The 27,277-nt window shown below is 42.1% G+C and overlaps 1 protein-coding gene across 7 annotated transcripts in view; it reads right to left on the reverse strand.

Moving 5' to 3' along the window:
- The window catches only part of LOC103478802 (glutamate receptor, ionotropic, kainate 2), a 549,772-nt gene that overhangs the window by 397,745 nt on the left and 124,750 nt on the right, over nucleotides 1-27,277 (reverse strand). For 6 of the 7 annotated variants that reach the window (XM_081616747.1, XM_008432853.3, XM_008432852.3 and 3 more), the window contains 2 exons: nucleotides 7,656-7,823; nucleotides 6,207-6,464 (listed from right to left, as the gene is read on the reverse strand). The exons of the other annotated variant lie outside the window; for it this stretch is intronic. In XM_081616747.1, the coding sequence (XP_081472873.1) occupies nucleotides 6,207-6,464; nucleotides 7,656-7,823 (426 nt within the window). The remainder of the gene's footprint in view (nucleotides 1-6,206; nucleotides 6,465-7,655; nucleotides 7,824-27,277) is intronic. 7 annotated transcript variants of the gene reach the window in all.

Raw genomic sequence — 27,277 nt, forward strand, 5'->3', positions numbered from 1 at the left:
AATCACTTCAACTCATCAGAGTAGGTGGCAGACTCAGACAATGCAGCGATTTGGAACCTGCTATCACTCATCCAGTAGTATTAGATCCTAAACATCCTGTTACCAAGCTACTCATTCGGCAGGCTGACAGTGATTTAAAGCACCCTGGAGCAGAGAGATTGTTTGCAGAGTTGAGAAGGAAATATTGGATTCTTAGGGGCCGTGAAGCCATAAGGAGTGAACAGCGCTCCTGCCCTGAGTGCCAGAAATGGAGAGCTCAGCCTGTCAATCCGAAGATGGCAGACCTTCCCCTGGCACGCCTCCGATTGAATCATCCAGCCTTCTTTTCAACAGGAATCGATTGTTTTGGTCCAATTCAAGTGAAAGTTGGTCGGCGAATGGAAAAGCGCTGGGGTCTGCTCTTCAAATGCTTGACAACTCGTGCCGTTCATATTGAGGTGCTGTCTAGCCTCAGTTCTGACTCATTCCTCATGGCATTAAGAAGATTTGTCTCTCGCCGAGGTAAACCAGCTGAGATACTCTGCGATCAAGGAACTAATTTTCGCGGAGGAGAAAAAGAGCTGCAGCAGTCCTTTCATGCTCTTCATCCCTCCTTACAATCCCAATTAGCAGAACATCAAATAACGTTTCGATTTAATCCTCCCAGTGCTCCCCACTTTGGAGGATCCTGGGAACGAGAAATCAGATCTATAAAGGCAGCTCTGAAATCTACAATAGGCTCACAGGTTGTTCAGGAGGAAATCCTGCAAACAGTGTTGATCGAGATTGAGGGAATACTCAACTCGAAACCTTTGGGGTACGTATCATCAGATCTAGCCGACCCAGATCCCATTACCCCAAATCTGTTGCTGATGGGGCGGCTAGACCCTTCCCTACCGCAAGTGTTATATCACGACTCAGAGCTCATTGGACAGCGACATTGGAGGACCTGTCAAGTGTTATCAGATCGTTTCTGGACACAGTTCATACGCCACTACCTGCCCACACTGCAGACTCGGTCGAAGTGGCAAAAGGACACTTTTCCTATTCAGATGGGTGCTGTGGTGATGATAGTGGATCCACAACTCCCCAGAGCCTCATGGCCTATAGGAGCGATCAGCAGAGTATTCCCGGGAGCGGATGGCTTGATCCGGTCTGCAGAGGTCAAGGTGAAAGACCGCATGTACATACGGCCAGTGAGCCGCCTTATCCGTCTACCTGCAGTGCCAGAATCAGATGGACAGTGAGCTTTATGCTGCAAACTTGCGGTTGCAAGTTTGGGGGCGGCTGTTCTGAAGGCCGTGCTGTAGTCCCTAGCCTCGCCACCAGGTGGCGCGGCCGTTTGAGGGTGATATATTTTTTCCTTTCATAAGACATTGTTCGAGAAGCTGTACAGAGCAGCAGATGTGGTGTTTGTTAGCGGTTTCGTGGGTTTGTTCAAGTGTGCGTCCATATGAGTGGTAGGTTGCAGTGTATTTATGTTCGAGATATGTTTATATAAGTAGCTTCAACATTCTCTGTTAGACTTTATTTAACATAAGCGAAGGGTATGCTAAGCTAATTTATATGCTAGTACGGTAACACATAATATGTTTGGTCGCTTTGTTCTACTTTGTTTAACTTTACTTGCAATGGAACATGATTGTAATTTGTTGTAAATGAGTGTATATATTCATGGTAGATTGTAATTTTTATTTATTCATTTGTTGTAGAACCACACACACCAAAACCGCCGATTAAAGAACGGAACCGTCATACTGCTTCATGATTGCCTCGGGGTCATCTGGGTATCTGATCGGTACACACTCTGCGATCGTCATTCTTATCCTGAACCCTGACGTGCCAATAGCGCCGTAACAAATACACCTCAATGACCCACACGTGTTACATGCAGGTGGTAAGTGGATAAATGATGAGAAAACAATCTGAGAAGAAAAGTGCAGCAGGCTGAACAGGGAGCAGTGTGAGGTGCAGAGACCTTGTACTAAAAATAAAACTTCCGACATCGGCAACAGAAACCGGATTAAGAAAGGTGGTCTGTGCTGGCTGCGTGTTGTAAAATTTACTAGTCAGAGGCAAATAGCTTATGTTGTCTTGTGGGTCAAAAGTGACCCACAAGCACAGGGGTGCCCAAAGTCGGTCCTCAAGGGCCGACATCCTGCATGTTTTAGTTTTCTCCCTAAAACATGCAAGCACTCTGCTGAATGCGCTGTTGTGTGCCTTCAAAATAAAAGCATGTGAGTGGAAGATTATAAAATTATTCGCAACTGCGGTGAAATTATTGGGGGGACGAATGTGACTCTCTCCGATATTGGGGGGGGACATGTCCCCCCTGTATCCCCCGGTTCCTACGCCTATGATATTATGCAATATGACCAGTCCGTCTATACTAACTCCAGCTTCCTGGCTAGATGAAGCTTTGGGAGGCCTGGCAGTTTTACCTTAGGCTAGCACACACAATATGACCTCCAGCATATGCTACATACATCAACCTACTGGCATAATGTCACCTTTGAGGTAAGACTGCAAAATTAAACAGTAAAAAAGCTTTTCCCAGATAAATATTCACTCAGACATGATGAATAATAAAAATTACACTATTTCAAAGTCTAAAAAATTTTAAGATGGAAGATTTAAATTTGGTTACAATGATTTTTTTACCCCCTTTTTTAATTTTTCTGTTTTGGACAGGATGTATATGCCAATTGTTCAAAATGCCTTTGCATGCTGAGGCATTCAGAGTTAACTTCACAGCAACAAAGAGGCCAAGCTCAGCAACAGAAACTCATCTGACTCAATGCAATTAGACATGTTCCGTCCTCCAGGAAGCTTCCAAACCCAGAGATCACATATGTGACTCCACTCAATCTGCTTTTTTTTTTTTTTTTGAAGATTTGGATGCAGCTACTTTGCCATAGGAACCTATTCCATGAGTATCTCTACACATTGTTCTTGAGCTTATGTAAAAACCACCAGAAGTTTAAAGGTTGGAATCTTTTCAGAACATGAGACACATCTGTACACTTGCCTCTCAGCATCCACTGATCTTGCTGTTATTTCACTAAGTCACTTTGTGGCTTAGATCCTGTCATTCCTAACCATTCCTACTTTGTTTAATACTACTAAAACATTAAGGCCTGATATGCAAAGATTACAAACAAGAAGTACTAAGTTGTGGTGGGGGGCAGGGGGGCTGCATGTGCACAACTGACAAAGATTGTTGTTGCATTTGATTACAGATAAAAGTGGTGCAGACCGTCCACTTTTCATGAGGATTTTGTGTGACACCAGCTGTCATCATGGAGAGTTTTGAAGAGCAAATAAGCCGTAAAGATGAAGATGAAAGCCAGGAGGTGTAATAATAATAATAATAATAATAATAATAATAATAATAATACATTTGATTTCCATAAGTATATAATGTGGTCCTATACAACAGTGAAAACAATGAAAACTCAATCAAAAATAAATCTCTTCTCAGCTGTATTTTGCATATCCTCCTCCTAGTATTTTGTGCTTTCTGATGAACAGCTCATGTTTTGCATATTCATGAAGGCAGACAAGCTAAATTTAATGCACCTGCTATTCTCCCCGTTTAACTAATGCAATCATGTTTGCATGTTATTTGTAGATTAGGAATGCCTATGATTTCAAGTTTGCATCTGGTGCATCTTGGTGTGGAATATTTAGCAGCAAGATATTTTTATGACTGGACTTACTGCATTATGATCAATCAATCAATCAATCAATCAATCAATCAATCAAATTTTATTTGTATAGCACATTTCAGCAGCAAGGCATTTCAAGGTGCTTTACATAATTAAAAATGATAATGGTACTGGGCTGGTATTACCATGGTGTACCCCCCTTTTCGCCCACTGGAAATAGATACCACCCCCTCCAGTGACCCCACTAGCCATAAGAGTATTAGAAAATGGATAGATGGATGGATGGAACACTGGTCCCAGCAGCAGGAAAAAGGAGTTGTTTCAGGAAGAAAACTCTGATGTCACGGGGACAGTTAAACCCCACTATAGGACAAATACTTTCTCTTTCTCTTCACTAGAGGAAGAAAGTCACTCCTTGCAGACAATTTTGGCTCCCAAAAGGCTCAATATATTATCAACTGCCACCTCATATATTAGTTTGTAGTAATTTGGCAAATATGAATATTCTCTGTTACTAGATAATTTTCCATGCAGTGTTTGTTTTTATAAGGATACTTGTAATAATATAATTTATCATTATAATATCACTTAGGCCTATTACAAGGGATGCAAAATAATTACAGGCTCGATATTTATCAGTCGATAACAAGAAATTTTGAGTCATTCTTATCAGCCTGATGTCATAACGTATAGCACCGATAACATGTTAGATGGTGTGGGCGTTTTTTTTTTTTTTTTTAAACAAGTGCTTCAACTGTATGAGACCTGCACAGAGTTCAAGCGGTGTCAGTATAATTGGAGAAAACAGCTTTCCAACTGGAATAAGTCATTTTGAAATTCCCTTATATCAGAAAACATCTGGCATAATCTCAATAATAAAAAAAATACAATATCATTTACCCAATTAATAAATGTTAAAAGTTTGGCGAGGAGAAAAACAATGCTTTTAATGCATCAGATTTGATTAGTCACCTTAAGCACAGTCGTGCTTAATGTTGAAGGCCTGATGCTGGACATAAGGAGCTTTTAGAGAAGCATTCAGCACCTGGTGATTAATCTATAGAGGGATTATTTGTTCGTAAATACAGTGGATGCGCATGGAGTTTGAGCTTTAGATGCTCACTGGTTACCATGGTTACCCACATTTATTGTGTTGTTTTAAAATTAGCTAGAACGTTGTCAGCGTACTACGGCAGTTCATCACAATGTTGACAAAATAAGTTATTCTAAAAATTTGACATTAGTGAATGAGATGCATCGTAATGAGCCATAAGCATTAAATGTGGTGAGCTGATAAATGAGTCAGATATTACTTTCCAGCAATATTAAAGCTATTTGTTCAAGGTAAGATCATCAGTTATCGATATGTCAAGTCCCTCTAAATAAGATACATATACATGGTGAGCAAAAGGGGCACCAGAATAGAGCTTTCCTAAAATGTAAGTTTTTATTTTGAAAAAAGACATTAATATTCATATAAAAGGACAAATAAAATACAATTATTTCTTCATATTTTGGTCATAATTAGAGGGATAACAAAGACGTAGCTGCATGCATCAAGGCAGGTGATCAAGTAAGCTTTCAGAAATAAAAAATTCAGCGGCTTGAACGTTCGCCAGTGTGAGGTACAGTGATGCTATGCTAAAAAAAGTCTTCTGACAACTTTAAACAAAGCTGCGTGTGGGAGTTGCACCTGGCAAAGAGAAGTGATCTATGGTGGATGTGAGTTGTATATTATTTTATCAGCCTAATTGTAAATTGTTTAAATAGTTGGAATAAAATATTCTTGCTTGAATTCTGAAGGCAACATGTGCAGCAGTGTGGCTGCTGACACAATGTGACCCCACCTGATAATCCCTCTGTACTGGTACTCTCTAGCCCTTTGAACTCCATGTTCCTCTCAAGTCCTTCTGCCTGTTCATTCTCCAATGGATTATCTGCAAGCAGCTCTTTGGGACCAAACTCCTTCGAGCCAAACCTCATATGGCAAACTGGGCCATTTGGGATTTCACTGACATATTTCAAACTTCTCCCCAATGTCCATATTCCTCTCCTCCAAACCGTAACATAACTTTTTAACTTCCTCATTCAAAGAATCTCCTTGTCAAACCCAAACCTTCAGTTATTTTATTCATTCAGTCCCATCTCCGGGCATCACTGAACCAAAATCTGGAAACAGGCTCACATAGAGAAAGTTTGTAAATATTGTAAATAAACATTGATTGTCATTTCATCCGGGTGTCTGCTGATTGATTGTGCATGTGGGTTATAAGCTTACTGACAGACCATGACAGTAAGCTTAAAAAGAAGAGCCAAACTGTTCTCAATGTATTTGCTTTTAAAAGTTGTTGTATGAATTATAAATACTAACTAGTTAACTACTTGTCATGAATATTTGGTTTTGAAGTACTCATATTCCTACTTAGTCTGGAAAAAACTGGTATCATGAAACCTCTACATGAATCATTTTCAAAGCAATTGAAAATGATCTGTAGATAAATTAAAAATATGGATTAATACTGGGAACCAGCACAATAGAGAACATGTTAATACTCTTACCAGTGCTATCATCATAAACCACAGTAACTGTCTTCCATTTGAAGAAGTGGACTAGATCCAGAATAGCCCGGCTGAGGGAGGAGAAGTCTGGAAACAGGCTCACATAGTAGGTGTCTCGGTTGTCTGATACTTGATGCTTCCACTTGGTCTGAATATGTGGGACACCCAAAGCATTGCATATTGACTGGACTGCATTGGCAGAGGAACTGTGAGAGGGGCCAAAGATGGCTGCCACGCCAAGAGAAAGCTGGTCACAAGCTAAAGAGAGGAAACAAAGTAATTAGTTACATGCTTGTATTACGCAGAACATTTACAATCTAAAACCGTTCCACTTGTTAAGTTAGATTTATTAACCTATTAAAGAAGTTGGGTTGTACCAAGCCATTACACGGATTTTAAAACAAATCATTAAAAAAAAAGGTTTACATTATTTCTAAAATCAGAATATTTTTTCATTGGATTTTAAGTGAATTAAGCAGCCAAGAATAATTTAAAGAATTTGATAGCATAGGAAGCAGTAACTTAGTCCAACTGTAAACTATTGTATAAAGTAAATAAATCAGGGGCATCTTAAGACATTTGTAATTTGTACTCTGTCTTTGTCTTATATTAAGTTCATGAGGCATGAATATAAGATAAGAGTTATACTTAAAGTTATATAAAATGTAAAAGAAAGTTCTGGAATTGCTCATGCTGCTCCACTTTAGCACATTTGGCCTTTTTTAAATCTGTTTTACCATCTTAGGTTACTGTGAGTTCTCTTGTTTCCAAGAAAGTAGATTATCTGTTCAGGAAGTTATGGAATAAAAACTAACGAGACTGTTGTTAAAGCTAAATTTAAAGCAGTTCTTGAATATTTAAAGTCTAAAGTAGCATGCCTGACCATGCTACATCTGGCCATGCTCTAATGTTAACTGGCTTCTTATCCAGCTAACATTGCTGTAGGTTTCAGTTTTACTTCATAAAGGGAAGAACAGCATAAAGCAATAATATTCTGTGCCATAAGTAGGATTATTGAAATTGCTCAAATAAATAGTCAGTTTTTGTTTCATATTTTGTTGCAACATTTCATCACTGTGTATGAAATGCTGCAACCTTGAATTTGTTTCCATGACATGAAGTTGAAAGTGTTCCTGAGATGATTTGAGTGCAGTTGGGTGAAACCTAAACAACCAACTACCAATGCATTAGCTTTATTTTTTAGAGCACATTTAGTATAAAAGACTTATATAAATCATCAAGACAGAATACTGTGGGCTCTAATTGAGCAAAGAGTCGAAATATCAGGCTGATGCAAACACATACACATATTTATGGGCAGATAATGACTAGTTAGAAAAAGCTAATCAGCTTTCTGTTTTCAGATGTCCACAACTCAGCACAGTCTCACTGCTTGACTATAATGAGCATAATCTCAGCCCATAAAGCTTTCAAACTACAAATGCATACCTTTCCTTGAGGCTTCAAAGCTGTCATAGATGTTTATCCTTTGGATGTCATAAGTGAGAGTAGTATTTGGCAGTAGGGTTCTGTTCCTGTTGATTGTGTTTAAAGCAAATTTGAAGGCTAGTTCCTCGGCACCTGAAGGACCACTTTCAATGGACTCAAATATCCCTCCTGTGAAAGAAAACAGAAGAATTATAAGCTGTTGAAAATAAATTTAAAAAATACAATCATCAACTCCAGTTGTTACACTATAAAAACTGGTGAAACACTTCAGTTGGACTCATAAGAACAGAGTAATAAAAACTTCTGGCTTGCAAGTTAAAACATTTTCTAATCAGTTTAAACAAAACTGCCCCAACTGAAATTTGACTCCAGATCTTTAAGGGAATTTTTCTGCTATAATTCCAGAGCACACATTTTCAATCTGAAAGCAGGATTACTTGTCTTTTGTTCTCAAAACATTTAATACTTTTCCTTACAGAGGGCTGCACAGTGGCGCAGTTGGTAGAGCTGTTGCCTTGCAGCAAGAAGGTTCTGGGTTCGATTCCCGGCCCCGGTCTTTCTGCATGGAGTCTCCATGTTCTCCCTGTGCATGCGTGGGTTTTCTCCGGGTACTCCGGTTTCCTCCCACAGTCCAAAAACATGACTGTCAGGTTAATTGGCCTCTCCAAATTGCCCCTAGGTGTGAGTGTGTGTGTGCATGGTTGTGTGTCCTGTGTGTCTCTGTGTTGCCCTGCGACAGACTGGCGACCTGTCCAGGGTGTACCCCGCCTCTCGCCCGGAACGTTGGCTGGAGATGGGCACCAGCACCCCTCCCGACCCCACTGAGGGAAAAAGGGTGCAAGAAAATGGATGGATAGACTTTTCCTTACATTTCCATGTTGAAAGCAGAACTTCATGTCTTTCTTCTCAAAACTTGTAATGTTTGTACTCAAAACTTATCACGCACTTGCAAAACTCTCTTCTCATTTATGAGCATTCTCTGCTTGCTTTTGGAATCAGCTTTTGGCACCGTTGCCTGGCAACCTCTCAGCCAATAGAATGAAATTGTTGTACCTGGTGCGTTTGTTTCCTTCTAGTGGGTGTGTTTGTGTGTCTACTATCGATTGTAGCAAACTGCGCCACCAACTGGATGTAGGGAGTTTGGTGGATGAACAAACTCCTGCCTAATGTCAGAAGGCTGTTAACATCAGTAGCACACTGCTTGTGGAGTGTGGAGGATGTTTAGTGTAACACGGAGCAGAAAGCTGAGGTGGTTGTTTCTCCCTGCATCCAGTGGGTGGCGCAAGTTGCTACAATCAATAGTAGCCACACAGGCACACTTGCAAGAAGGAAACAAACGCACCCAGTGTTGTACTGGGTACAACACTGGGTACCCAGTGAGCCAGGCGACTGAGCACAGTCGCCTGGCTCAGAGGTTGCCAGGCGACTGTGCATTTTTTGTTCCAAAAGCAAGCAGAAAATATCCGTGTCCGAATTCAGGGTCTGCATTCTTGGAAGGACCCGGTCTACGTAGGGCAGGTCCTTCAAAGACTGCAAATAAACAAAGACCGGAAGAGAAAAGTTTTGAATTCGGACAAGTCTAGCCTTCACCAACTGTCCCCGCCCCCACCTCAGTGTAACTCATGTTGCATAGCAACTGTGACAGCATGAAGCAGAGAGCAGCAAAGACAAAAACAATGGAGTTGAAGTTTGTTTTATAGCCATGTATTACTCCTGATTCATACATTAACTTTTATAGTAAAGGGTATTCCATTGAAAAACAAAATAAATCTGTTAGTTTGATTCTAAAATGTTCAAACATGTATTGCACATTTCTACAAGGAATAAATATAAGCAAATTATTCATTTTCAAATATAATATTCTCCAGATCTCAGATGAGAAATTACAGTTAAATAAAACTACTATGTTATAAGAGTCGATTTGGTCAGAAATAAATGAAATACTTTAGTAAACCAAACATTTTACAACTAGATATTACCTGTCTAAATAATCTCTTTGGGGAAAAGCTAGCAGGGGTTTTTATAACAATGTGCTGGGAGTTAGGCGTTCTCTCCCAGTAAACTGAACCTGGAGCACCCAGCCAGCCGACAGCTGGCAAGAGGACCTGGGTGTTAATGCAGCGTGTACAGACATCTAAAAAAATGTTGGAGCAATATTACAATTAGTTTATGTATTGATGAACCAAGCAGATATTTGAGACCTTCACGCTTATATTTTCGCCTCATGTTATAGCAAAATATATAGCAAAAATAATTTGTCACACTTCACCACTTTTGCTGCTTTGCCTGAATCCCTGGTTTGGACCCGCAATGAATTATGGGATATGGTGGACCATGAAGGATACACTGGACTCATCCTTCAAATGAAAACGAGGTCATATTTGAAGGTTGCACTTGAAGGAGTCTTTGAATTCAGACAGGCCTTGTTGCCGCGCTATGACCCAAATGGCCTTCAAAGGATGCAAACCCTGAATTCGGACACGGCTAATGTTTCGTAAGCGAGCAGAGAATCCAAGCAGAGACTATGTCTGAGTGCGAGGAGAAGTTTTTAGTACAGGCATTACAAGTTTTGTACATGAAGACCTGCTTTCAAAATAAAAATGGTTGCAAAAGTATTATGTTTTGAGAACAAAAGACATGAAATCCTGCTTTCAGACAGAAAATGTGTGCTCTTGGAATATGGCAGAAAAATGTACCCATAGATTATCAGAAATTGTGCTGACCCTGTATACTGAACATGCTGTCACCACTGTCAGTACCACAACCAGACTCCTTAATGCTTTGATATGCAGCCATCATAAATACAGGTCCTTCTCAAAAAATTAGCATATTGTGATGAAGTTCATTATTTTCCATAATGTAATGATAAAAATGAAACTGTCATATATTTTAGATTCATTGCACACCAACTGAAACATTTCAGGTCTTTTATTGTTTCAATACTGATGATTTTGGCAAACAGCTCATGAAAACCCAAAATCCCTGTCTCAAAAAATTAGCATATCATGAAAAGGTTCTCTGAACAAGCAGTTAACCTCATCATCTGAATCAACAAAGTAACTCTAAACACCTGCAAAAGATTCCTGAGGCTTTTAAAAACTCCCAGCCTGGTTCATTACTCAAAACTGCAATCATGGGTCAGACTGCTGACCTGACTGCTGTCCAGAAGGCCATCATTGACACCCTCAGTAAGGATAAGACACAGAAAGACATTTCTGAACGAATAGGCTGTTCCCAGAGTGGGAGGCTGCAGAGGCTGCACCTCTGCGGGAAGGAAAAAGTGTGGCAGAAAACGTTGCACAACGAGAAGAGATGACCGGACACTGAGGAAGATTGTGGAGAAGGACCGATTCCAGACCTTGGGGGAAGCAGTGGACTGAGTCTGGGGTAGAAACATTCAGAGCTACCGTGCAAAGGCATGTGCAGTAAATGGGTTACAGGTGCCGCATTCCCCAGGTCAAAGGTCAAGCCACTTTTGAACCAGAAACAGCGGCAGAAGCGCCTGACCTGGGCTACAGAGCATCATGATCCGTGTTTCTGTGTGTTTATTTTTGAGTTTCTGTGTGATCCTGTTTCCTGTGAGTCTCTCTGCGTTTTCCCCGTTGATTGCCTCCCAAGTGTGTCTCGTTCCCTTGATTACCCCATGTGTATTTAGTCTCACCTGTTGTCTGTGTTCCTTGTCGGATCCTCGTCAGTCAGTCAGTCTGTCTGTCTGTTTCCTCAGTAGAACTGTGAAGTCCTGAGGTTGCTTGTTTTAGTTTCAGTCTTGCCTATCAGTAGCTACCGGTATTAGCTGTGCGCTAACTCTCTGCCGTGCTGCCTGTGTTGGACTGTTGCTTCATCATTAAACATCATCATCTTCACCATACCCTGGGTCTCAGCGTTCTATCCTCACCACCACCAACCACACCCCCTGACACAGAGAAGCAGCACTGGACTGTTGCTCAGTGGTCCAAATTACTTTTTTTGGATGAAAGCAAATTTTGAATGTCATTCGGAAATCAAGGTGCCAGAGTCTGGAGGAAGACTGGGGAGAAGGAAATGCCAAAAGGTCAGAAGTCCAGTGTAAAGTACCCACAGTCAGTGATGGTCTGGGGAGCCATGTCAGCTGCTGGTGTTGGTCCACTGTGTTTGATCAAGGGCAGGTCAATGCAGCTATCAGGAGGTTTTGGAGCACTTCATGCTTCCATCTGGTGAAAAGCTTTATGGAGATGAAGATTTCATTTTTCAGCACGTCCTGGCACCTGCTCACAGTGCCAAAACCACTGGTATATGGTTTACTGAACATGGTATTACTGTGCTCAATTGGCCTGCCAACTCTCCTGACCTGAATCCCATAGAGAATCTGTGGGATATGATGAAGAGAAAGTTGAGAGACGCAAGACCCAACACTCTGGATGAGCTTAAATCCGCTATCGAAGCATCCTGGGGCCTCCATAACATCTCAGCAGAGCCACAGGCTGATTGCCTCCATGTCGCATTGAAGCAGTCATTTCTGCAAAAGGATTCCTGACCAAGTATTGAGTGCATAACTGAACATAATTATTTGAAAATTGACTGTTTTTTTTTTAATTAAAACACTTTTCTTTTATTGTCGGATGAAATATGCTAATTTTTTGAGACAGGGATTTTGGGTTTTCATCAGCTGTTTGCCAAAATCATCAATATTAAAACAATAAAAGACCTGAAATATTTCAGTTGGTGTGCAATGAATCTAAAATATATGACAGTTTAATTTTTATCATTACATTATGGAAAATAATGAACTTCATCACAATATGCAAATATTTTGAGAAGGACCTGTATAAACCACCACAGTGTCACTGTGAAAGATTTATGAATGTTTCAAAATGTTTGTGAGCCATCACACTCCATTAGGAACCACAAAAAGCCCACATGGAGACCTTACCAAGGGAAAACAAAGTAATTCCTATAATTTAATTTCTTGATGCAAGGTCTTCACACAGTTTAAAGGCACATTCAAACAAACTTGTTAGAACTGAATTCCCATAAAAGAAGAAAAATCACCACACACAAATGACTGTCAGCAAAAGGAATATAATAGAGGCCTCACACTGTATCTGTGTATGTCTTTTTTACAGTGAATGCAAATATCAAGTCTCAACTGCATCTAATTTCTTATACAAAATAATTTATCTAAATCTTATTAGCAACACAACACACTGCAAAATAAATAAACTGAAACAAAACCTGTCATGTGGCATGTTGGAAAATTGACTGAAAGTGGATTTTCTTGAAAGATTTGTTCTACCGCTCATTGTTTTTAAAGGATTTTTTTGACTAGTGGTCTTTATTTCACAGTAGATAGACAGAAAAGTGAGTCTTCAGATAAGAGGAAAACATGTTGCAAAGGTCAAAGGTCATTTTTCTGATAGTTGCAGTAAAAAGTAGGTCTGCAACTTATTTTGTGTTGCCTGGAACATTAATATGTCAACCTTTTAAACTGTTCATCCACTAATATATATTATAGTCCAGCACATTGACTAACCCAGCAAATAGATTGGCTGTGTATCCCAAACTTAAAAATGATACAGTTTCTTAATAAGTAAACATTATGTTGTTTAAGAAGCGTATTTAGTTGTGCCATGTGGCTCAACATCAGAGGGTATGGGGCTTTCACAGACTGTCAATGGTGGCATGAGAATCTCTTGTTGTAGCTCATAATCTCTAACTAAATATTGATTAAGCTTTTTATTGCTTAATTATAAATACAAATAATAATGTCACATAATGGAAGTGTAAGGACATTTCCTTTGGCAGACTGTTTCAAAAGAAATCCACCACAACAGCTTTTTCCAAATGAGGCCCTGTAAAAAGAAAAGGTTGCCAAACTGTGAACCTTTACAGCAATGACCCTCCTGGGGAACACTGTACTTCTGACAGGAAGTAAATGAGTGTGCTAGAATTAAGTCTAAAGGAGCTCGTAGAAGGGAGGCAGAATATGTGATCAATGTACTCTGATTGGCCTCCGGATCAATCAGGTCCTTTGGGAGTCGTGGAGAGCAATGCTTACAGATTGAAGTGTTTTGTTTGGGTTAGCCCTATGGCCTGGATTTTCTGGCTCAGTGTCAGTCAGAGGCAACCCAGGAGCCAAGCTTTATTTACTCAAAATACATACACTTAACTGGAGAGCTCTGTTCAAGCCAAAATGAAATCTGTTCACATCACCAAAGGCTGAAGGAGTACTCCAGGTCCCTCATGTCACAAGCAATTACAATAGAGCAGACCAGCTTTGATCAATGCTCCTTGCAGTGATTTCGCCAGTGATTTTGGAGCTTTTAACTAAAACTTTTTCAATAAACTTATCCACCCATCCATTTTCTGCCGCTTTTCCGGGGTCGGGTCGCGGGGGCAGCAGCTTCAGAAGGGAGGCCCAGACTTCCCTCTCCCCAGCCACTTCTTCCAGCTCCTCCGGGGGAATCCCAAAGCGTTCCCAGGCCAGCCGAGAAACGTAATCCCTCCAGCATGTCCTGGGTCTTCCCCGAGGCCTCCTCCCGGTGGGACGTGCCCGGAACACCTCACCAGGGAGGCGTCCAGGAGGCATCCTTACCAGATGCCCGAGCCACCTCAACTGGCTCCTCTTGACGTGGAGGAGCAGCGGCTCTACTCTGAGTCCCTCCCGGATGACCGAGCTTCTCACCCTATCTCTAAGGGAGAGTCCAGCCACCCTACGGAGAAAACCCATTTCGGCCGCTTGTACCCGTTCTTTTGGTCATGACCCAAAGCTCATGACCATAGATGAGGGTGGGAACGTAGATCGACCGGTAAATTGAGAGCTTCGCTTTTTGACTCAGTTCTCTCTTCACCACGACGGACCGATACAAAGCCCGCTTCACGGCAGACGCTGCCCCAATCCGCCTGTCAATCTCCCGCTCCCTTCTTCCCTCATTCGTGAACAAGAATGAGGGAAGAAGGATTTTTTTATTAATTAGTTCCTAAAAATGTATCTATTATATGTCATTATCTATTGCAGTGGTTTCCAAACATTTTCTGGGCCCCCCTATGGATTACAAATAGCTGTGCGTGTGTGTGTGTGTGTGTGTGGGGGGGGGGGGGATTATTAGAGATTCCCTGTCTCTAACTTTATTTTTTGGGGGGGCAAAATGAATGTACGGTAGCTGGACATAGACAACAACATCGGTAGCCTACAAGCTACTTGTTAAGCTTAAGGTGATGTATTGATATTAGCTAGTCATCTTTTAGCTAACATTACCTGCATCCAATAGCTTTACTCAACAGTCGGTTAGTTTGGGGGAAAAACTGTGAAAGGTTTTTTGCGTTTTGCTGGTTTGCTGCCATGATTCTAACACACATGTGCAGCTCCGCACAGCAGCAGCAGCAGGTCTCCTTCACTGTTGCACTGACACCCACAGCGCGAGTGTCGTAACGCTCATGTTGCGATTAAAGGTGGCTCAGAAAAACAGGTTACGACATGTTAACAACGGATTAAACAGTTTTAACTGCTGATAAAAGTGGACACAGATATGGGAAGTGTAGCCCCTACTGTATCAAATTGACATAGGAATAACAGCAAGTTGGCCATTCTATGGTAAAACCCAGCGCATACAGCGTTCATGTTTTTTTTTCATCCAGACAGCTTCCCGCGCCCCCCCTGCAATGGCACGGCGCCCCCCCTAGGGGGCGCGCCCCACTTTTTGATAACTGATCAGTATCTTGATTAAATGTGATATATACATAGACACTCAAATTATTTGCTAACAATCCCAAAAATGTATCTCGAATGGATCTGACTCCTACTGGTCAGATGCTTTCCTGTGGTTCTAAGAGACTAGGATGTGACAAAGCACAAATGTAAAGAACCTTACAATAAAAAAAAACGAGCTGTGGATTTATTAGGCACCACTACAGACATTCTTAAATCTGCCGGTCCAACAAAAATAAGTAGTCAATAAAGATGAGTGTGAGGTGACCACGAACACAATGGTTACTAAGATAAAACTCCAACAAAGTGTTAAGCCATGAGGGTGGCCAGCAATACTTTTTTGGTGCCATCAGTTTTTATAAAATCATTTTATAAAGCAAATGTAATGTCGATAGCTCCTCAAACGGTCAGAAGTCAAAAGTAAAAATTACTTTTGCATTGAATCTGTTTGGTTATTAATGCTTTTTTTTCTCATAAAAATAAAAATCATTCCTCAAGTATTACCTCTCGAGGAAAATTAGTTGAACAGATATTTTCAGAAGAATTAAGACATCATTTTTGTTAGAGGTTTAATATTATTGCAGCAATTCTGGGGAATTTGGCTTTGTACTAAATGATGCCCTGCAGAATTCTGTTGTATTCCAAAAAGGTACTGTGATTACAAGTAGCCCACATCACATTTTATTGAGTCACTGGTTAATATAAGATACATCACGCATTGCTGACACTAAATTAATCATTCCAATGTCTTTATAGACATACTGCTTTCCTTGGAGGACAGATTCCATCTTAATCAGACCATGCACCACAGCTTTCTCCCAACTCCTCTAGAAGTTATTAATGATTCAATATGACTCTGCCAGTGACAACAATCCCAGTGTGATCTTTACAACACTAAGAAAGAATCACTGTTTGTCGCACACTACACACTCAAAGGGTTGCAACTGGGGTGCGATGACGTCAACTTCTTGGATTTTTTTGCGTCTGGGATACGTCCTTATTATTATTATTATTAATTAATAATAATTGTTATTGATAATTGTTACTATTATTAATAATCATTAATGTTATATAATACTTATTAATACTAATTATTAATAATAATATGAAGAAGAATAAACAGATTGAAATTCTACTCCCTGTCATGTAATCATGACAGAAAATGCAACCTTATTCTTCTCAATAAAACTATACTTCTTATCCTAAATGCTTCACGTTTCCTAAATACAAAATGTTATCCAAAAATTGTAAACGCAGAGAAGAATTACAGATTTAAAATGTTATTATAACAATGGTGCTGACTTACTTGGATTGGGAGAGAGGTTATGACAACTTATCCTTTTTTTCTTTCAGATATTCATGAATTTTATGTAATATCACAAATGTTTACACACAAGAAGTATAAGAATTAATCAAGAGGAAATACGTTGAGAAGACAGATTATTATATTGAAAAGCCTCAAATGATTTAAATGTGAAAAACAAAGTAAGACGCAGTAGTTGCAACTGATTTCTTGCCCAAGGCTTTCGCGGTTGCTTTGGAAAAACTTTTGGGAAATCAGAACTTTAACGTGATAAATCTAAACACATATGTTTTTGAAAAAGCATAATTAAAACTGACACATTTTCCACTATTTACAATTATTTTCCAGAAAGTTGCAAATCATTGAATTGAAGAGAAAGGGTTACATTTGATGATTCTGTCAGCCAACCCTTGCTGTTTGGTCTGGAGAGAAATAATCTGTTTGTCTGCTAGTCTCTTAATCTTTCTCTGGGAGTGAGTAAAGGCCATGTTGAGTTTGGGAATGACAGACTCCAGGGATCAACTGAGTTCAAAGCTAGATTTACACACTGAATGTGAATATAAATATCAATAAACACTTTGATTCAAGTTGATTTTATATCTCCATGGCTTAGCAAGTCTGAATGTGAGAGAAATATTTGCAGCACATTTTCAGACTCAATTACTGTTCAGATATCAATGTAAAAATAGAAATCTGCTGGGACAGTAAAGGGCTAAAATAAAATGTTATTGTTTTATTAAACTGTAACAGTGTAACTGTAGTCAAAATGTTGTCTGTTATCCTGTAGATAGGATCATGTCCCTGAAGAAACTCGTCCTGGAGCAGCTGCGCACTCTGGTCCAACCACACTTGGACCCTTTGCAGTTTGCCTACTAGCCCAAACTTGGAATTGTGGATGCCATCATCTTCCTGCAATTTCACATAATTATCACGGTAGAAGCCATTTGTCTGTTAAATACTTAATGAAACATATTTACCGTGTTTGATGTTTGCTGTAAATGATGTATAGTCACAGACTAACAAGATCATTAGTCCAAGTTTGTCGTTTATTGAATGTACAGAAATTACAGCGGCTGTGATGCGTCAAGACAAAGGTAAACAAAGGTAAAACAACCCAAACAGGTGATCAATTCAAATCCACTCGCACCTTTTTACTCTCTCTCTTTTTGTCATTTAAGCACAACCGTTGCAGTGGCAACCGCCTGCGCTCCTTAAGCCGAGCAGAGATTACTTTAAATACATAACATTCAGTCCGTTACAATATTAGGTTTGCAGGCTTGATATTTATTTTGTGATCATTAATAAGCTCCCTGAACACAGCAGTGGCTGATTAGTTAATTTTAGTTTCAGTTTGTCACCTGATGCCGAGATCGACTCAAAACCTTCCGCAATCGACGTGTTGCCCCCCTGCTCTAGCAAAGCACGAACAGTTCAGAAACAATATGAAATGGGAAAAAAGTTATTAACTGATTAAGTCGTGTTTTAGATTGTTCTTGAAAAACTAATCAGTCATGGCTAATTAGTGGGTGCACTCACAGCTGCACAGTGAACCCATTGATTTTTTTTACAGTAGACAGCCGCTCGCCTCTCTTGCAGGTACTGCGTACCCCAGCTAAATCTTTTAGGGGTACGCAGTACCCTGCCATACCCCCTTACTTTCACCCCTGTGATTCAGCTGTGGTTGGTTGTATCAGAGAGGGTAATGAGACTGAGTACAGGGCTGCTGTGGACAACTTTGTCACATGGTGTGGGCTGAACCACCTGCAGCTCAATGTGACAAAAACCAAGGAACAGGTGGTGGATCTGAGGAGGAGGATCAGGACATTGGTGACCCCTGTTACCATCCAGGGGGTCAGTGTGGACATTGTGGAGAACTATAAATATCTGGAACTCCACGTTGATAAAAAACTGGACTGGGTCAAGAACACTGATGTTCTCTACAGGAAGGGCCAAAGTCACCTCTACTTTCTGAGGTGGCTGAGGTCCTTCAACATCTGTCAGACCTTGCTCAGGATGTTTTATGACTCTGTGGTTGCCAGTGCCATCCTGTAGGCTGTGGTGTGCTGGGGCAGCAGGCTGAAGGCAGAGGACACCAACAGACTGAACAAACTGATCCGGAAGGCCAGTAATGTCTTTGGAGTGGAGCTGGACTCTCCGACAGTGGTGTCAGAAAGAAGGATCCTGTCCAAGATGCAGGCCATCTTGGACGAGTCTCATCCACTCCATGATGTGCTGGACAGATACAGGAGCACCTTTTAGCCAGAGACTCATTTTGATAAAGTGCACCACAGAGTGACACAGAAAGTCATTTCTGCCTGTTGCCATCAGGCTTTATAATGCCCAAGTCTTTGCTAATTAACTCAATTTTTTTCTGCGCTTATTAATAGGTTATTTATTGATTAATATATTGCATGTGATTGCTTGTTATTAATTTATTTGTTTATATCTCGTCATTTTGAACTTATCACTCTTAGGTATATATATTTTACAAACTTTGCATTTATTACCTAAGATGGAGTAGCTTTCAACAAATAAGCAATTTCCCTTTGGGGATCAATAATGTATATTCTCTTCTATTTTATTCTATTCTATTAAGATCCTATATACGGGGTGACTAAAAGCAGTGAGCACTGTACTTCAGCTGGCTATGCAGACTTCCATTATCCATCCTCTGTGACAGTAATGCAGACCACAGACCTAATCCATCTCAATTTTCTCCCTCAAAGAAAAATTTGCAAATTAGTATTAAATCCTGCTTCAGTGTACATTTTCTGTTGAAAGAAAATCATTTATGAGGAAAACCATGTTATCATCCCACAGCACCTCCCTACTACCCCAGCACCTCATCTATGTATGTTGTTGACAGTTTGATGGTGATCAATGTCAAAATATCAGTGCTGCAGAACAGGAAGTGTAGCATAACATTTTCTGAGAGCATGTTAAATCTTAGCGCAGGAAGGCAGGGTAGAGGTAGGGTTTTTGTTTCTGAGGGCAAAAAGAGATCAGATGGAAGTGGCGCCGCACCACGCAAAGCCACAGTGACATACATGTCACTGTGGCATATATGTCACAAATAATGAGACAATCAATCAACTGTGAGCGGAGGAAGGGGGACACGGATGGACCAGTAGATTGTATTTGTTTTAATTTGCCTTAATTTACTCAGACTGCCATATTTGGTTATAGTTGGGGGTAAGTAACTTATAATAAAAAGTTTTTTCTTATAAGTTATACAGCCACTACTGTATCAAATTGACTAATGCTGACAATTTTTGATGAGACTTTTTGTGATTCAGTAAGAAAATTGTAAGCAAAGTGAGACATCTTCCATTGTGTAGCTTCCACCTTGGAACATCCATAGTAAGTTCCATAGAACCCCCCAGTGGTTTCCAAACATTTTCTGGGCCCCCCTATGGATTACAAATAGCTGTGTGTGTGTGTGTGTGTGTGGGGGGGGGATTATTAGAGATTCCCTGTCTCTAACTTTATTTTTTGGGGGGGCAAAATGAATGTACGGTAGCTGGACATAGACAACAACATCGGTAGCCTACAAGCTACTTGTTAAGCTTAAGGTGATGTATTGATATTAGCTAGTCATCTTTTAGCTAACATTACCTGCATCCAATAGCTTTACTCAACAGTCGGTTAGTTTGGGGGAAAAACTGTGAAAGGTTTTTTGCGTTTTGCTGTCGTGATCCTAACACACCTGCGTAGCTATGCGCAGCAGCAGCAGGTCTCCTTCACTGTCACAGGTGTAAACTCAGCGCGAGCGTCGTAGCGCTCATGTTGCGTTTAAAGGCAGCTCGGAAAAACAGGTTGCCACATGTTAACAACGGATTAAACAGTTTTAACTGCTGATAAAAGTGGACACAGATATGGAAAGTGCGGAAGCCCCTACTGTATCAAATTGACATAGGAATAACAGCGAGTTGGCCATTCAGGTAAAAACCCAGCGCATACAGTGTTCATGTTTTTTTTAATACTCTGATTCTGTTATGATCTGTGTTGTTCAGTATAGTTTATTTTGAGATTTTCTGTGTTTAGTCCTGTTTCCCTGTGAGTCTCTGTCCTGTCCTCCCCATTGATGGATCCCAGCTGTGTCTCGTTCCTGTAATTACCCTCCTAGTGTATTTAATCTCACCTGTTGTCTGTGTTCCTCGTCGGATCCTCGTCATACGTCAGTCATCATTCGTCGCACGTCGTTTGTCCTGGTCTTCGTGTCAGTTAGCCGTTCAGTAGAACTGTGAAGTCCTGAGTCGGTTTAACTATAGTAGTCGTCTTAGTAGAACTGTTGAGTCCTAAGTCGGCGTCAGCTCCTGTGTCCAGTCCCGCATCAGTTGCTACCGGTGTTAGCCGTGTGCTAGTTCTCCTGCCGTGCTGCCTGTGTTTGGACTGTCCTGATTATATTCATTATTAAAATCATCTTCATCTATAACCTGGGTCTCAGCGTTTCTCCTCACCACTTCCACCCACCAAACCCTGACAGAAGGATCCGACCACTAACGGTGAGGAACGCTACCTTTCAACATGGACCAATTTACCACCCCCACAGCTCCATACCCATTCCTAAAATCAAAGGACATTTACAACATTGAGTTCGAGGAGGATTTTTTTTGCTTGTACGGCATGTTTTCGGAGGATCCGTTCATGCTGGACCTGGTGGGGGAGCTCCACGAGGAATTCCTTGAAAGAAAAAGACTCACCTCAATTGTTCCAGCTCAGCCACGGTTCCGTTCCACCCAGTATACTCCAACCCCCACTGCCTGCCCATCATCAGCCGCCGCGGTCTGCCCGTCTCCGGTCGCCACAGTCCCCGTGGTGATGGGGTTTCAGGGGGCTAGACTGACTCCTGGTCGTCAGGCGGCACGGCTGGTGGCATGGCCTGCTCCGTCAGAGCCTTCAGTCGGCTGTCCTGCCGGTCAGCCGTCCGAGCCTGCCGCTGGTGCGGCATCACCGCGTCCTCTCGAGCCTGCCGCTGGTGCGGCGTCACCGCCTACTAAGACTGCTCTCCTCGAGCTTCCTGCGCCCGCTGCCGGTGAGCAGCTCTCCGAGCTTCCTGCGCCCGCTGCCGGTGAGCAGCTCTCCGAGCTTCCTGCGCCCGCTGCCGGTGAGCAGCTCTCCGAGCTTCCTGCGCCCGCTGCCGGTGAGCAGCTCTCCGAGTCCCCTAGTGTCCCTCCAGAGACCCCAGCCCGCCGTCCTGCCGGTCTCCCAGCCTCTGCTCCGCCCGAGCTCCCAGCTCCAGAGCCTCCCGAGCCCGCAGCAGCCGGCGCTCCGCCCGAGCTCCCAGCTCCAGAGCCTCCCGAGCCCGCAGCAGCCGGCGCTCCGCCCGAGCTCCCAGCTCCAGAGCCTCCCGAGCCCGCAGCAGCCGGCGCTCCGCCCGAGCTCCCAGCTCCAGAGCCTCCCGAGCCCGCAGCAGCCGGCGCTCCGCCCGAGCTCCCAGCTCCAGAGCCTCCCGAGCCCGCAGCAGCCGGCGCTCCGCCCGAGCTCCCAGCTCCAGAGCCTCCCGAGTCCGCTGCCGGTGCGCAGCTCCCCGAGTCCGCTGCCGGTGCGCAGCTCCCCGAGTCCGCTGCCGGTGCGCAGCTCCCCGAGTCCGCTGCCGGTGCGCAGCTCCCCGAGTCCGCTGCCGGTGCGCAGCTCCCCGAGTCCCCTGCCGGTGCGCAGCTCCCCGAGTCCCCTAGTGTCCCTCCAGAGTCCCCAGCCGGCCGTCCTGCCGAGCTCCCAGCGCCCGCAGCAGCCGGCGCTCCGCCCGAGTCCACTGCCGGTGCGCAGCTCCCCGGTGCTCCACCCGAGACTCTGGCCGGCCGTCCTGCCGGTCCCCCGGCCTCTGCCCCGCCCGAGCTCCCGGCCTCTGCTCCGCCCGAGCTCCCGGCCTCTGCTCCGCCCGAGCCCCAGTCTCCAGCGCCTGCAGTAGCCGGCGCTCCGACCGGCCCGCCGCGGCTCCAGCTCCGCCTCCTGCGTCGCCGCCCGCCGCGGCTCAAGCTCCGCCTCCTGCGTCGCCGCCCGCCGCGGCTCAAGCTCCGCCTCCTGCGTCGCCGCCCGCCGCGGCTCAAGCTCCGCCTCCTGCGTCGCCGCCCGCCGCGGCTCAAGCTCCGCTTCCTGCGTCGCCGCCCGCCGGACCTTCCACAAGAGGTCTACCTCCTGTGCCGTGGTCGGCCCCCGGACTGTTTTCCGTGTTTGAGTTCTCGATTGGATTTAGTTTTGTTTTCTGGACTCTTGCCCTCCTGCCGTCGCCCCTCCGCCCACCCTGTTGGGTCGTTTTGTTTTGGTCTTTTCCTTTTGGGCATCTGGTAGCTGCCCTTGAGGGAGGGTACTGTTATGATCTGTGTTGTTCAGTATAGTTTATTTTGAGATTTTCTGTGTTTAGTCCTGTTTCCCTGTGAGTCTCTGTCCTGTCCTCCCCATTGATGGATCCCAGCTGTGTCTCGTTCCTGTAATTACCCTCCTAGTGTATTTAATCTCACCTGTTGTCTGTGTTCCTCGTCGGATCCTCGTCATACGTCAGTCATCATTCGTCGCACGTCGTTTGTCCTGGTCTTCGTGTCAGTTAGCCGTTCAGTAGAACTGTGAAGTCCTGAGTCGGTTTAACTATAGTAGTCGTCTTAGTAGAACTGTTGAGTCCTAAGTCGGCGTCAGCTCCTGTGTCCAGTCCCGCATCAGTTGCTACCGGTGTTAGCCGTGTGCTAGTTCTCCTGCCGTGCTGCCTGTTTGGACTGTCCTGATTATATTCATTATTAAAATCATCTTCATCTATAACCTGGGTCTCAGCGTTTCTCCTCACCACTTCCACCCACCAAACCCTGACAGATTCTCTTTGTTGAGTGTCTTCTTTCTCTGTGAGCCTGTTTAAATCTACAAGCACTTGTGAATTTATTTCCAAGCGATGTGTCATTTTTATTCAATGGCCTGTTTGTACTGAACAGTTTGTACCTTTTTCATAGAAGATCAACAGCAGAAGTCTTTTTACACTTCAGGGAGCTGTCTGCTGCAGTTGAAAGAGGTTTAGAGGCAAAAGACTGTAGACACTTTCACACAATGAATCGCTTGAGAATTGCAGCTTGTATGTATTTTACCTTCTGTTCTTTATGCTTATGTCTTCCCCTCTCTCTGTTACCTCCTTCCTGTACTTGGTTTTCTTTTTCCCAGCCACTCGTCTTTTCATGTTATTTTCTGCTAATATCCTTTGAGAGTAGATCACTGCACAGATATAATGTCTAATTTACCTCACTTTCTCATAATAGAAAATCTTACAAGAGCTCTGCTCGGCACTTTCACAAATGTCAGTGCTTCTCAGGGATTGTCAAGCACTTGCAGAGACAGAAAATGTCAGCTTCCCTCCACTGTCAACACCTTTATGAACTGTGCACATCTGGAAATGTCAATGATCAAACTACAATTGGAAAAGAAGATTTTGAGAATGCAGAAATCACAGCGTCTGCTACACACTACAAAGATCTACTTAGTCAACCCTAACTAAAGAAGCCTTCAACAAACCATTTGATAAAAGGAGTCTTGTATTGAATAATTGTCCCACCTTGGAGTTGGTATTTAGATTACAGGCAAAAGCAGAAGGTTTATGTTTGAAGTTTGTAGCTGGTGCAAACTGGCATATTGTGGTGAGTTTTGCCCAGTTTCATGTAAGAAATGTTCATATTAATTAGAATTGGTGAATGATGACTGAAAAGAAGTGGTGATTCTTTGATAATTAAAAATATGAGGATGCGCTATGAACTAAAAAATATCTTTGTTATTAACAGAAATGAAATGGACCTAATAATATAAGAGGTGCCAGTCAGCTAAGGTATAGAGGTTAGTGCAGAAAAGAGGAAAGCTGACAAAAGCAAAGAGGTTTCTGACCACCGTGAAAGCAGAACCGAAAACATGGGCAAGGGTAAATTTAAGGAAGTAGCTCCAGATGGCAGTTGAAAAGGAGAAGTGAGTCACCAAGGACGTTAAGCAAAATTTCACATCTTGCCATACCCAACTATGGGTATGGCAAGATACCCTGCCATACCCATGGTATCTGGGCAAGATACCCTGACCCTTTATTTAGGGTCTTTTAAGGTATAAAAGACCCTAAAAAGAGGAAGAAAGCGCATAGTCAAAGTCAGCAGAAGCACAGACTGAAGATCTACAAGGGACCGCACACAAGAGCTACGGAGAAACAAAGACTCTGGGGTATGAGTGCCTCAGTATGTTTTTTGAATTTATCACCATTGATTGTTAGAATTCTTGCTGTTCCCAAGTAAAAAAAAAGTATGCTTTAGTATACTAAATTTTAACATACTTTAGCATACTTTGATTGTTGTACTTAAACGGTACTATTTTGGGACAACTTTTTTTGTACTTAGTATATTTTAGTAGTATTTAAATAGTATTAAATTACAACTTTTAGTATACTTTAGTATACTCAATGTACTTTTTTGGAACAACTTAAAGTTGTACTTAGTATACTTTTTTATGCAGTATTCAAGAGAAATATTCAAAAAATATTCCATATTGAGTGTACTAATTCTATCATAGAATTATATTAAAAATATACTTTTAATATATTTTAAATATACTACTAATATATTAGTAATGTATTTAAATTACACTTAATTTTAATTTTTGATTTACTGCTATTGCTAATAAAGTACAATTTTAATTACTCACAAGTCTTTATTCATACTTTGTACATTATATGCATAACTACACTACAGTACTTACATTGTTTTAGGCTACAATTACATGGAAAGATTAATTACACAAGATGCCCAAGGTAATTCAAATATTTTGTTTTATTACCGACATTTTAGAACTGTCCAGTTTTACTCACAACTTTATGAACTTTACATAGATTATCAGTTTACACATCAAAAGTGAACACATGAACATAAAAATTTAAGTGTGACAATAAAACATGAAAGTGAGGATCAACGACAGAACATTCCCGTTCACTGCACCTTACAGAAACCTACAAAAAAGAATAATAGAGCAATTTAACAGAGAAAGCATTTGTATTTTAAAGACAGAAAAATGTCAAATAAAAAAATAATACAATTTTAAGACGGTTAGTACTTGCTGTGAGAGACTACATATACACCCTTCTGTCAAATTTTAATCGGATGATTGATTGATGGCCGTGACTGATATTGATATTAAACCCCTCCCCCACCCCATGACCGGATGCCCCCCCAGCCCCCATCTCGTGACCAGATGTTACCCCCACCCACCCCATGACCGGATGCCCCCCCAGCCCCCATCTCATGACCAGATGTTACCCCCACCCACCCCATGACCGGATGCCCCCCCAGCCCCCATCTCATGACCAGATGTTACCCCCACCCACCCCATGACCGGATGCCCCCCCAGCCCCCATCTCGTGACCAGATGTTACCCCCACCCACCCCATGACCGGATGCCCCCCCAGCCCCCACCTCGTGACCGGATGTCCCCCCCGAACAAAGACTTTATTTATGGGGACCGCTTTGAATTGGTCAATAGAAACGGAATAATTTACTTGTTCACTGCTGTGAATGAATAAATATAGTATATTCCAAACAATATCTGGCTGCTGAGCTTGAGAAGTGAAAGGAATGAGTGCGCTTGATTCTTTCTGAGGTGAGTGCCGGTTGGGTGGAGATGGTGAATACATTCAAAGTGTTCCATTTACTGTTTTAATTTGACATATAGTACTATACAGAGAGAAGTTGTTACTACCTCTAGTTTTAGACAGATTGTCTTCTTGATACACAGAGTTAAGCGGAGTGACCCCGGCCCTGCACACCACACCATTTATGCGTTCAACGTTTGTCCCCAGGTATAAGGCAGCCGATAGATTCACCACACCATTTGTGTGAGCTGACATGACCAACTCGAGATGCTCATGTGAGGGATGTTAAAATAAAGCTCCCAGTGCTTTATTTAAATTTGAACAAAAAAACTTCACTGCTTTTGACCATCTCATAAGGGAAGAGGACTGACCTTTACCTTCCTCACCACATCACACCATTTATGCGTCCAGCGTGTGTCCCCCCAGCGTAAACGCGGGTAGATACATCTGAAGGACTGGACTGGAGAGAAATTATGAGCAATGTTTTATAGGTTGATGAAAGCAAAGATTGGTATTTTTTTGGTAACATCAAAAGTTCATTTTTGAGGTAAAACTAAAAATATGTATATTTCTTTCCAGTACATTTTCCCACATACCATAGCCTGGTGTCTGAGCAGGTAAAGGTCATCCCTTGCAATAATAAGGAGCTGTTGTCAGAAACTGTGATGTTAAGTTTGACTTACGAAGTAATTTTCAAAGACATAAGTCATAATATCCTGTTCAGCATAATTCAAAGTACACAAAGTCTAAAAACAAGTATAAGAATCACCGTAAAGTCATGACAAAAAAGCTTGTGAAAGCATTTCATCAACCTATAAAACATTGCTCACCATTTCTCTTCAGTCCAGTCCGTTGGGCAAATTGTAACCTTTCATAATACAACTCATTTGATTTATATAACACTAATTTACAGTAGGTAATCTCAAGACAATTTACAAAAAAGTAATTTCCATTCTACTTAACAGTGCAGCAATTTAAATGTATTATTTAAGTCAGTAAAAAAAGTTAAGTTACCCGAGTTAAAAATGCAGATTGCATCATGT

Source organism: Poecilia reticulata, chromosome 16, assembly GCF_904066995.2.
Source record: "Poecilia reticulata chromosome 16, P_reticulata-male-v2, whole genome shotgun sequence".
NCBI classification, from domain to species: Eukaryota; Metazoa; Chordata; class Actinopteri; order Cyprinodontiformes; family Poeciliidae; genus Poecilia; species Poecilia reticulata.